This window comes from Mixophyes fleayi, chromosome 9 (genome assembly GCF_038048845.1).
Source record: "Mixophyes fleayi isolate aMixFle1 chromosome 9, aMixFle1.hap1, whole genome shotgun sequence".
Classification (NCBI taxonomy): Eukaryota; Metazoa; Chordata; class Amphibia; order Anura; family Limnodynastidae; genus Mixophyes; species Mixophyes fleayi.
Window position 1 is genome coordinate 104,918,453 of NC_134410.1, and position 12,974 is coordinate 104,931,426.

The 12,974-nt window shown below is 41.8% G+C and overlaps 1 protein-coding gene across 1 annotated transcript; it reads right to left on the reverse strand.

The window, feature by feature from the left end:
- Positions 1 to 10,859: 10,859 nt before the first annotated feature.
- On the reverse strand, positions 10,860 to 12,929 carry LOC142100889 (protein kinase C delta type-like). Its single transcript, XM_075184787.1, has 3 exons — positions 12,828 to 12,929; positions 12,337 to 12,465; positions 10,860 to 11,055 (listed from the first exon to the last, which is right to left on the reverse strand). Exons 1-3 carry the CDS (start codon positions 12,903 to 12,905, stop codon positions 10,912 to 10,914), a joined length of 351 nt encoding a protein of 116 aa, XP_075040888.1. The 5' UTR covers positions 12,906 to 12,929; the 3' UTR covers positions 10,860 to 10,911.
- Positions 12,930 to 12,974: the final 45 nt, after the last annotated feature.

Here is a 12,974-nt window from a genome sequence, read left to right on the forward strand (position 1 = left end):
GGTCACAGTTAAAACTTTCCCCACATTCAGGGCTGAATTGTAATCTCTTTCTGTGAGATTCTCACTGCCTCTGGCATCTCTGGTGCTGTGGGAGCTCATTCTCTCCCTGCATGTGGACTCACTTCTACAGGGCCAATAATGACTGATTCTGTGTGTCTCTCAGACCTCAAACATTCTTTATCCCCATTCTCTCGCTCTCCAGTGGAGCCATAGATTATAAGCTATGATTGTAAGAGCAGGGCCCTCTTACCTCTCTGTCTGTATATATTACCCAGTATTATTTTATTTCTGTTTGTTCCCTATTGTAAAGCGCTACAGAATTTACTGGCACTACACAAATTTTGATGATGATGATGATGAGACTCCTCCCCCTGTTATAGTATTGGGGACACTGTGTTCCTTTGTTTGCCCCTTTCCCCAGCAGGAAGGGCTGCTGGGAGTTGTAGTTTTCACAGCTCCAGTGGCACCATTTTGAAGGCCCTTCAATGCTGAGCCAGCTCCTGGTAGCTACGGGGTTTACATATGTGTTTAGTGACACTCTGGTCTTGAACCCAAATCTAGCACTTACCATTTGTTATGTCAATCCATTCACTCTTTTAAAGATTGAGTTTATATAACCCAGTAAATTTGACAAATACACTTATTTTAAGTGCTCTAAGCTCTCTGCTTCCTGTTAAGATAAATACTATGGTGGAGAGGTGCAGGCTTGCTCAGTTCAGCCCCGGGAGAACACAGGCGGTTGCATCACATGACAGGCAATGCAGGCGCGTCATTGATGACGCGGCCGCCTGTGCGCTGACGGGCTGCATCGCTTGCTTTGGGATACGGCCGCAGGGATTATGAAAAAAAACAGACTGACCGATGCAGCCCTGCCCCCCGAGCAAGCCCGCCCCTGATGGTGGAGCCTCCAGAAATGGTATTTACTACGATGATAGCATTTTTAAGGTGATAACGGGCTCCCTAGCGGATGAACTTCAATTTTAATCTTCCATTAATTAGTCATTGTTGCAACTGCACTTTAAATATAGTGCTAAATCTCTTTATGCCACATTGTACGTCTCAATGGTTATTTTTTTTTTTTTTGTCTTTATGCTTGATTCGTTTGTATGTTCTTAAAAACGTATAAAATGCCTTAATATAAAATACTTGATTTAAGGGAAAGCAGTATTTTCAGCAGTCAGAATATATAATTTTCTTCTCAACTCCAGGACTAATAACTCACCAAATAATGTAACAGGCAATGCCAAACCAAACCTTTTATAGATTGCCATTCTGTATGACTTTCATAATGCAGAATCCTTGTGAGTGCACATTAGTTAGTGACACAGACACATCCTGTCAATTTGATTAAAATAACTGAAACATAGACTTTGGATTACAATATTATGTTTTATTTAAATCTCGGCCTCCACCACCCCTTAACAGCCGTCCAGTCACGCTCCTTTTTATTATTATCATTTTTTTTTAAATAAATATTTTAGAAACAGAAAATAGATGGTTAAGAAAATTCAAATCCAAAACATAAACATAACATAATCTTCTTCTTTTCTTCTTAATGCTATTTGAAGTGCTGTGAAATTACAAAAAAAAAGAAACATTAAGGCTCTCACATGTTTTTACAATGTAAAATAAACAGCTTCCTAAGTAGGCAACATTGTACAACATCTTATTATGATTGTTGTTGCTGTGGGTACATAACAACCTGCTTTTCCAAACCCGTACTAACATGCATCACCTCTATAGCTAGAACCAACGTCTTATTGTGAACATATGTTTAAATGCACTGTAACACAGGATATTGCTCTGCACCCTATTTCTACACCATATTCAGGGGCATACATAGGGCATACCAGAGGCAGAACTAGTGTGCTGTGGGCCCCAGTGCAGGGAATCAGGGAGGAAGGAACCTGGGCCCACAGCTCTCTAGTTCCCAGTGCAGCGGGACCCATAATTTCTATGGGCCGTGTGCACCACTCCTTCTGCACTAATGGTAGTTCCACCACTAGGGCATACCTCCCAATGGTCCCGATTTTGGACAGACATCCAGAAGTGTAAACCACAAAAGGGAAAGGGCTAAATAGAAAAATGGGTGGTGTTATATCCAAATTTTCCCATTTGTGGGTGGGGATTGGGCAGAACAGTGACATGGCTTATTTTGTCCCTGCTTTTGGGATTCTAAATGTTGGGAGGTATGATGGGGTGGAGGGTTCTAGATGTCCAGAAACGCCCCCTAAACTTGAATCACAATAATTTTTTGGTATAGAAATAGGAACTGACTTCTAGGAAACTCCTTCTCCTGTCTGCATTAAAAATTAAAAAGATCTGCCTATGTTTTAATGAAATTTGGCTTCAACAAAATGGTGCCTCATGTTGTATATTTAACATACGTTATTACATTTATATACACTGTACTTTTTAATTTTTACAACTATTGCAACAAGTGGGTTTTTTGCTTCATTGAGAATCAGACAGTAAAGAACTCAAAGTAAAACTGATAACATGGGCTTATTACAATAATAATAATAGCAGGTGCATAATAATAAATAAGCTTAAACACAATGTCATTATCAGTATCAATCAACTGATTTATTGAGCAATAGACAAAACCTGCTTAAATTCATATATCACCCTCTCAGAATTAACCTTCTTCATCTTGACAGTGGCTAAATGTCTTATCGCCAAATCATGTAGGCACCACATTCAACCCAAATATCTTCTCTTAAATCTTATATTTGGTTTATCACCAGTGTAGTGATCATAGAGGAATTACAGTTATAAGGATTAACCTATCACATAATTGTGGGGAATAAGGCATAAATCATAACTGCAGTGTAAATATAGTATATCAAATGAATCGATTGATAAATTGAGCTACTAAATAAAATGTAAAATGGGAAGCCAGAGAGTCTGCGGTGTGTGTATTTGGTGGCTCTGCACATCCCGGTGTTAGAAGATAGCAGTGTCACCTGTGGCAGCTCCAAACGCCCCTGTGGTGAGCTATATCCTGGCCTAGGATGGAGTATTGACACCAGAAGAGACTTTTAGGAACTGCTCAGCATTGTGTCTGGCTCAAGGAGAACATGTGCTGATATTTTATATAGAGAAAAATAATTAAGTTTTCAAATATGCCACTTAAAATCAATAAAAGTAGTGATATATTCCTCAATAGCATGTTGAAGGGCAGTTCATATGTCAAATTAAGATTTCTGCCACACAGAGAGGTTGAGGAAATGAGTATAAGCTCAACTGATACCCTGTACTTAGGCCTGTTTGGTATCAATACATGGCTAGATTTATAGGGGATCTATTAATAAAATTTGGTCTGTGTAACACTCCACAGAAAAGTTAGGTCACATAGTAGAATTGGGTAGTAAATCAGGCAATATGCAACTAGTGATTGTAAAAAGTGTCACAGACCACAAGCCCCTTGGAGTGGGGGTAAGGTGTAAAGGTGTCTTTTAAAAGCTGAGACCAGTTACAAGACATTGTCAATATTTTGGGAAAAAATAATTATTGATAAGGTGTCCATCTTTACACCAATTTCCCTTAGCCAGAATATACCACTTATCTGTAAGTTATACTCTGAATTTAATCCCTTTATTTTTAACTGTTTTGCTTGTTATGTATGTCATGTCATCTTAGTTGTATTTAGTAACCTGTAAGCATTGTATAATTTGTATATTACATTTAAAAATGTAATAGTTCATGAACTTATTGCTCTAAACAAATTCATTTCCTGTTTAGAAGAGAGAGATTGCTTGGCTGGGTTAACTCTTTAGAAACCAGCGTGTGAAGGGTTAACTGTTTAGCTACCAGAGCACCGAGTGTGTGCAATTGGATAATTAAGTCATAGGTTTGCTATGGGCCTTATAGGTAGCTGTGGCAGTTTGTGGAGAGGTGTGAAAGCGGATGTCTGTGTTGTGAAAAGGACCAGTAAATCTGTACCCTTAGAGAAAGAGGTGAGTGTGAGATTTGGGCTGGAATCTTTTGCGTTCCCTTACAGTAGGCTTCCAAGTCACTAGTGCGCAGAGGGCGGTTTGTGTCAGATAAAGGGGATCAGGAGCGGTTACTTGACAAAATAGAAGTGTTATATTGTATGACTGATGGGATATATGATTAGATATTAAAGCAAGTAGTAGCTAGAGGGGGCTTATCCCTGACAGCCAGCATAGAAATGCCACTTGCAATCTACACGATAAAGGAAATACCTTTAACCAGGTATGGGTCCCGTGGTTGTTCCACCAAAGTCAATGCTCACAAACACCCTCTTGACCATAATCTAAAACCTTATCCCCAAGACTCCTTCCTTAACTTATATATCACATATAAGGCTCAGGGGCAGGCTGGGCTGGGGTGCATGGGAACATGTGCCCCCCGGTCCCATAATGTGCTATCTTGGGCTGGGTCACTGGGCCATCTGCTTTTTTTTTTACCATTAAAATGTCCCTAATAGGCTGCCAAGTCAAGTCTTGCCCCCAGGGCTAAAATGTGCCAGTCCTCCCCTGATAATGCCGGTTATTATCAAAACACAGTAAGCTTTCCTACTATTGTACTCTGATTATACTACGTAAATACAGCTAAAGCTAGGTACACACTACAGGTTGTTCTCCTGATTATCGTGCCAAATCCCACGATAAACGACTGTTAGCTCTGATATCGCATTAGTGTGTACGCTCCCACAATCATGTTTTATTGCACCAAAGCACATAGTATCATTTAATTTTATTTTATAACCGGACTAAAAATCACATGGAACAATGTCGAGCAAATTCTGCAGTGTGTATGCACTTACCATCAGCAGTGTAGGCAGATCTTCTTATAGTTTACAGAGTACAATCTTTTCAGCAGATGGTTATCACAGATGAAGAGCACAGATCTGAAGATAAATATTGTAAAATTGTGTATGTGTGTACGCATGATTTGGCATCCTGATCAGGACTTTCAGTCGTTGGTAAAATCGGTAAAGATATCACATTGGGAGACATTTTCTGTAGTGTGTAGCTAGCTTACCTTGCAAGTTGAGATATCAGAAAGAGGACAACTCCTTAAACTCTCCCCCCAACACCCACTTTCCAAATTCTTAATTTGTTATAATTTAATTTACTCTATTTTGTCAACTTTCAAATCCTGTTTGATTGCAAACATTATGGCTATTTTTCCTGTTAATGCTTGTATCTGATAAATGTATAAAAAGGTATAAAAATAAAATATAAATACACTAGGATATAAACATATATACAGAATGCAATGCAAAACATAAATATATGAAGACACAAACATACATATATAGGGAAATATACATTGTATTTATTTATGTACAAACTCTGCACCCATTCCATACCTATTCAGTTCTATTTCAATCCTAAACTGTTAGTATAATGGTTCTGGGGAAAGAGAAAACAACACACACAGATCTTACCTGATTAAGATGCAGCAACTGGGACTTCCTCAAAGAGGCTCCACATAGGGATGTATAAATTATCCTTGAAATCTTGTACCAATTGTCCTTGTAGGGATTCCTCATTATCTCGCCGTACTAGGGTCCTCCTATAAGTAAATGCTGATCAGCATCGCCCAACTGGAAAAGAGCACAAAATACACAAGGACAAATAGTAAAGACAAGGACCACTCACCTTTAACATCCTGTTTCCTTGAATGCTGTGTATTCATCTTCTCAGTGGCTGTGGAGGCTAACAGAACAAACTCTCCCCACTTGACTGACTGGTCCTAATCATCATCATCATCAACATTTATTTATATAGCGCCACTGATTCCGCAGCGCTGTACAGAGAACTCGTTGACATCAGTCACTGCCCCATTGGAGCTTACAGTCTAAATTCCCTAACATACACACACACAGACAGAGAGAGAGAGAGAGACTAGGGTCAATTCTGATAGCAGCCAATTAACCTACTAGTATGTTTTTGGAGTGTGGGAGGAAACTGGAGCACCCGGAGGAAACCCACGCAAACACGGGGAGAACATACAAACTCCACACAGATAAGGACATGGTCGGGAATTGAACTCATGACCCAAGCGCTGTGAGGCCGAAGTGCTAACCACTTAGCCTCCGTTCTGCCCATAATCTGCTGTTAGTGTATCATACCCTCTATAAACTAGTTACAATAAGGCTCTTTCAACTGCATTGGGTCTATGTTTAACACAGTAGAAGACTTGGTGTAGTGCACTATCCCTGACCAGACCCTACTCGCTGTAATACACCATGGAGTGGATGGGGAAAACAGCAGCACACAGCAATAAACTGGAAATACATACAGAACAGTCCAACACAGTACAATTGGACCACAAGGTGCATGTCCCTTTTACTTAGATGTGGCCAGTTTGACGGGAATATTGTAGTAACAATGGGGTCTAAGTTGATGGACATGTATCTCCAAATGGGACTTAACAGTCGGAGGCACAATCTCTGGTGTCTAATGATGATAGGGTAGCAGGCTTACTACCTAACTTGTCCCCACTAGTGCCTGTAAAATGTGGCCATGGGCTCTAAGAATAAACTATGTGTCCCCACCTGAATCTAAGCCTAGTAAAATGCTGCACAGGCTTCAAAGCCTGAATAACTGTGGACGACAAAAAAAAATTAATTAGGCCTAAGTACTCTATTAGCCACAGGCCTTGTGCCCAACTAACTGCTCCCCGGGCCTAGTGTACATTTCCCCCTCCTTTTTCTGTTGTGGTCCCCACAACTAATTTATCCTTCCCAACAGCTGCGTCCAAGGTTCGCTTACTGGTATATCCGGAAATCTACCTGCCAGAATCTCTTTGGTAGTATCCTTCCGTACAGAACCCAATTCAGACAGTTGCCATCACCACCAAGAGTCAGTACTCAGAGAGTCTCTTCTGTGGCATGTACCATAACACCACACCAGCTGTGCTCTCCAAAGTAACTTTTCTTCAGCAGATATTTGCTCAGTTATACCTTCTTCTTCAGGATACACCTCGTCCACAGGCATCAGCCATTCGTCCACTGTATCCGGTATCTCTGATCCCCCGGTCTCTGCCTCCTGCAGATTGGGTGTCCTTTTCGATGTTAACATACAATGTTTTAAAGCAATTAATAAACAAAAACAGCATTCTACTAACCCTAATATAACACAAAGACCACGCTACTGTAGAATACATACTAATAAATAGATTGGCTAATCAACCTTTCCAGCACAAAATCACTTTGAAGGTCCCCACTGCCCCCAAGAAGAGGTTCCACCCTCCCAAAACCCTCTACCTCTTCTTGGGGGAAGGGATGGCTTTCAAAGATAAAAGAAATACGATAATGACTTTAAGGATGCCGCTGACTAATATTGGTGCTATTAGACAGGGAGGCACCTAGTCTAACGCACCCCCGGTATTCACAGGGACCCCTGCAAAGAGGTTTGGGCTTGGCTGTGTGAGGTGCACAGGTCACGGTTCTCCCAGCTAGTTAACAGTGTAGTGGGAGAGATCAGGAAGGGTCGTACGAACCGGGTCAAGGACCAATCGATAGCGCAGTACACAAGGATGATCCAAAAGGAAGGTCAGGAGCTCGACAGGGATCGGTAACCAGATAGTCAATGGAGCCAAATCCCAGGACAAATAGAGTGGTCAGGAAGAAGCCAGGAGTCAGGAACCAAAGGACAAATAATGGAAACATGGAAAAGTAAAAGGCACACTGAAGAGATGAAACCAATAATCTGGCACAGGTGTGTGGGAGGAAGTGCTTTAGGTACCGTAGCCAAGCCCCTTATAGGAGGAGGACGCAGAGGCGGTCAGGAACACCTGACGGCCGGCAAAAATGAAGAAAGATGCGTCCCGTTGCCTAGTAACGGTATAAGAACCTTACTGTGCATGTGCGCCGCGGCCGACTGGAAGTACTGAGTAAGGAGACACACACTCTGTGGAAATCACTCTCTCCCATCTCACATCTCTTTAGACAAATTTAACTAATTCGATAGTGACAACGGTCGCTAAGGCGTCAAATTGAAATGGCGGACGATGAGCCGCAATTTGATCGCCATCCTGGCCATCGATAGGCTGACAGATATTTGCTCAGTTGTACCTTCTTCTTCAGGATACACCTCCTCCACAGGCATCAGCCATTCGTCCACTGTATCCGGTATCTCTCATCCCCTGGTCTCTGCCTTCTGCAGACTTGGGTGTCCTTTTCAGTAATCTTGTCCAGATGGGTAGATCAGCTGCAATCCAGCAACCAGCAGGCTCTTCTCATCCTTTCTGATAAATTCCAGCACAGTGTGAGTCCACTCTTCAAAGTCTTCTTCTTCTTCCTCATGTGTGAATTGTACTTGCTACTGATACAAATAACAGAGCATTTCTTCTGGCTTTGGCAGCCAGTCATGTCTGTCCTCTCTTTTGTCTCAGCAATGCTCTCTGCAGACACGCAGTCAGCTCCTCCATTGATATCACTATGCTGGGTCACTTGTACTCCGGGATGATCCACAGGTTGGACGTGGTGAACTTTCCGAACATGACAAAATGTAGCGAACCTGCTGGTAAAGAAAACAACACGCATAGATCTTATGTGATCATTGTGCAGCCACTGGGACATCCACAAAATGGTTTCACCTGGGGGTGTATCAATTATCCTTGAAGTCTTGTACCAATTGTCCTTGTAGGGATTCCTCACTGTCTCGCCATACTCAGTTCCACCTATCCGTAAATGTTGCTCAGCAATGCTTTATTGTCACTTTCACATGCCCACAGATAAAGTATGCCCCATTGGGGGGTTTTCGGAGATTTACCTACTTCTTTAGGGACCCCCTCCTCCAAGGGCACCAACCAGTTGTCCACTGTATCTGTTGCCTCCCATCTCTGATCTCTGGTTCCTGCAGACATGGGTAACCTTGCAAAGAATCTTGTCCAGATTGGATGATCAGCTACAATCCAGTATTCAGCAGGACTGGCGATCCTTCCCTCCATATTCCAATAACGAGAGACGTCTCTTCAAAGTCTTCTTCTTCTTCCAGTCATATGTGATGTGTCCTGGTTGCTAACACTTACAACACCTTAGCTTTTCTTGCTTCTACAACCAGGCACAACTGTTCTTCTCCCCCTATACTTGCCGCTACAATGCTCTTTATGGGCCCACGGTCACCTCCTGCATTGTAAGCACCTTGCTGGGTCCCTTGTACCGCAGGATATACCCAGGTTGTCCATCATGGTTGTGTGAACTCTGCCAAAATAGTTCACAGGTCTGGAAGAAGAGAAAACAATGCGCATAGATCACGATGCAGCCTCTGGAGTATCCGCAGAAGGGCTCCATGTTGGGGTGTATCAATTATCCTTGAAGTCTTGAACCTATTTTCCTTGAAGGGATTCCTCCTTGTTTCAACTTGCTCAGCTCCACCTCTCCATAACGCCAATCTGCAACGCCTTACTATCACCTTCACATGCCCAAGCATACAGCAATTCCTAGTGAAGGGTTCTCTCAGTCTATCTTCTTCTTCAGAGACCATCTCCTCCATGGGCATGGGCTAGTCCTGCACTATATGCGATGTATCCTATTTCCCGGTCTCTGCCACCTGCAGATGCAGTTCTTCGGTCATAGTTCTTCTGGCTTCTACTGCTGGGCTCATCTGTCCTCATAGCCTTTTTTGCCGTTGCAATGTTCTCTGCATGCACACGTTCTCATTCTTGTATTTCAGGATGTTTCCTAGGTTGGTCATTGTGTACTTGCCCACTACGTCATAATGTAGCGGGTCTGGGGGAATAAAACACTACATGCACAGATCATACCTTATCAGGATGCAGCAACTGGGTCAGCCACAAAAGGGCTCTACGTGGGGATGTATCAATTATCCTTGAATTCTTGTACCATTTGTCCTTGTAGGGATTCCTCACTTTCTAGCTGTACTCAGTCCCACCAATTGAAAATGCCAATCTGCAACACCTTACTGTAACCATCACATGCCCAATGATTCAGCAATCCCCAGTGTAGGGTCTTCTAAGGTCTACTTCCTTCTCCAGGGACCAATTCCTCCACTGCCATTGGCCAGTACATTTTACAATTTGCTTCCTGCAGATACGGGTATCCATGCTAGGAATCTGGTGCAGATGAGAATATCACCTGCAATCCAGTATCCAGCAGTCTCTAGTGATCCTTTCCTCCAAAATCCAGTGCAACGGGAGACCTCTCTTCAAAGTCTTCTTCTTCCTCTCGACAGTTGTGTGTGAAGTATCCTTGCTGCTGACACTTTAAACATTACAGTTCTTCTGGCTTCTGCAGCAGTGCACATCTGTCCTTCTTCTACTTTTCTTCCCACTGCAATGCTCCAGATTGGCCATCATAATTCTGCTGACTACGACAAAATGTAACGGGTCCAGTATCTGGCGGACAATCCTTCTTTTCCAAAATCTCTTTAAAGTCTTCTTATTCCTCTGGACAGGCGCGTGTGAAGTGTTGGACAGATCTTACTTGATCGCGATGTATCCACTGGAGCATCAGCAAAAGGGCTCCACATGGGAGTGTATCAATTATCCTTGAAGTCTTGTACCAATTGTCCTTGTAGGGATTCCTCACTATTTTGCAGTTCCGATTGGCAGCACCTTACTACCTGCCTGCTTTGAGGTGCGTGCCATATCCCCGCCTCTCCAGCAGAGTACCATCTGGTGACACTCGGGTAGCAACTCCTAGTGCCCGTGACAGTCTTCTTATTCCTCTGGACAGGCGCATGTGAAGTATCGCACAGATCTTACTTGATCGCGATGTATCCACTGGAGCATCAGCAAAAGGGCTCCACATGGGAGTGTATCAATTATCCTTGAAGTCTTGTACCAATTGTCCTTGTAGGGATTCCTCACTGTTTTGCAGTTCCGATTGGCAGCACCTTACTATCACTCTTCCGGGGGCACTCTGCTACAGTAGCTGGGGAGGCCATGTCACTCGCATCAAAGTGGTGTTCATGGGAAGGTCCTCCACTTGGGGCTGATATAGGAAAACCCTCCAAAAAGCTCCTGGTCCTCTGCTCTTATTGGTGTTCTTCGAGCCTCTGCACTCTCAATGTGGTCAATATTAAACACTCCGGAGCTCGTTCTAATGGTTGGCTACAGGAAAAAAGAAATAAATGTTTATGTATTGAAACCATGATGAGAACTTCATGAAAGCTAAATAGAGTTATGAAAAGGCAAAGTTTGGTTCTGCTTTACTTTAATAATTAAATTGTTTGAGCTTTTGCAGTACAATTTGCCATGAGATGAACAAGATGCGATTAATGGCTAAAATCAACCACAAGCACACATGAATGGGAGAGCCTTCTTATCAAATATCACAGTACAATAAAGTAATACTGTATAAAAGTAAAATTGTAATTTGTTTTTTTGGGGGAAGAGAGGGAGGGGTGCAACAAATAAATTATATCTTTTAAAATACTCTTTAGATATTATATATATAGTTTTTATAAGTGAGCTTCCACATGTGCACATGGACCGGGCAATAGAATATAAAGTATTTCTTATAAAATAAAACTACATAAAAATGTTACATGGCAGTACAAATGTCAAAAAATAAATTTCAAACTCGTACCTATTGTCACCTTTTCTTCTCTTCTAAAATAAACATTAAACATTTCCCTTTTTTCCTGAAAAACTGCTCAATAGGCCTCACGTGCATATTCAATTAGAGAACATCTGACCTGTTTTCTTTTAATGTATCACATTTGTACTTCTATCTAATGTGGGTGTTTTTCTTTTCTATTTTTTTTTCCCAATTTCCATTGCAGAATCAGTGCAATATACCATATAAAGTGCACCTAGTTGGAGAAGAAGGCATCTCCTTGAAGGTAAGAGCAACGCCTGATCTCAACCAATTTTGAACGTGAGTAAATTAAAACTGATTTACAATAGTACATTAGGGTACTGAGCGACAAACACCAGCACTAAGATTGCCCCTAAATATACAGTCTCAATCACTTGAAGCTCATTTAAACTCTCAATATTCCTGAAATCTCTTTTTGCATTATAGTGAAATATGAGGCACAGTTGCCTCATATGCTAAGCCATGTCCTTTTCTGTACACGGGTAGGTATAAGGTCTTGTCATGACAAAAGGACATTTGTTTTGGAGACCTGGATCTATCCAGATTTGTAAATAACACTTAGGGCTAGATTTACTAAACTGCGGGTTTGAACAAGTGGAGATGTTGCCTATAGCAATCAATCAGATTCTAGCTGTCATTTTGTAGAATGTACTAAATAAATGATAGCTAGAATCTGATTGGTTGATATAGACAACGTCTCCACTTTTTCAAACCAGCAGCTTAGTAAATATACCACTTATTGTCTTTTCACACATTGATTTTGAGCAAAACAGGTTTTTCCATATACTTACTGGGCCAGGAACATGTGGAGGAGCAACTCTAAGGGCTTCCAGCGAGACCCAATCTATATGCACGAAAAACTGATGCTGGCGGATGTTTCCATTGACTCCTAAACGCTGGGATGGATTATTACACAGGAGCTGAAAAAGAAAGAGTTTCTGTCATCATTGTAGCATTGAGGTGTGTATGTGGGTTATACAGTTTGTGATGACAGACATCCTAAATATGAAGCTGCATGGGGTTACTACTTGTCCCAGAGGCCAGAACTGATGGTAAATAGGTGTGATACCCTGACAAGAAAGTGTTCCTGTGGAGCCAGTGTAAGTAATCCAAGTCTACACTACCAATACTGTACGGTAAAGAACAACATATGGGGTGTGAAATATCCACATAAATATCATATATTAATGTAAGATTCTACTGTTCATTTTGTAATAAGTCAATTAAGCTTTGAGTAATGTAGAGCAGAACACTATAATATGGATTAGAAAATCTTATTTACCTTGTTAATGATGTCTTTAGCCACATCCCCTGGTATTATGGCCCGTCTGCGATTGTAGCCAGATGTTCCGGTAATCATTTCCTTAATGATGACTCCAAATGAAAACCAACCCCCCCCCCTGCGTTATACTCCTCTCCTGCCAGCATC

Bases quoted from the DNA above. Each gene is read 5' to 3' on its own strand.
- LOC142100889 (XM_075184787.1), bottom strand. From the start codon at position 12,905: ATGATTACCGGAACATCTGGCTACAATCGCAGACGGGCCATAATACCA. The intron at 12,466-12,827 runs GTAAATAAGATT...TTTCTTTTTCAG, and splicing joins CTAAAGACATCATTAACAAG to CTCCTGTGTAATAATCCATC. The intron at 11,056-12,336 runs GTAAGTATATGG...TTTTTCCTGTAG, and splicing joins CTCCACATGTTCCTGGCCCA to CCAACCATTAGAACGAGCTC.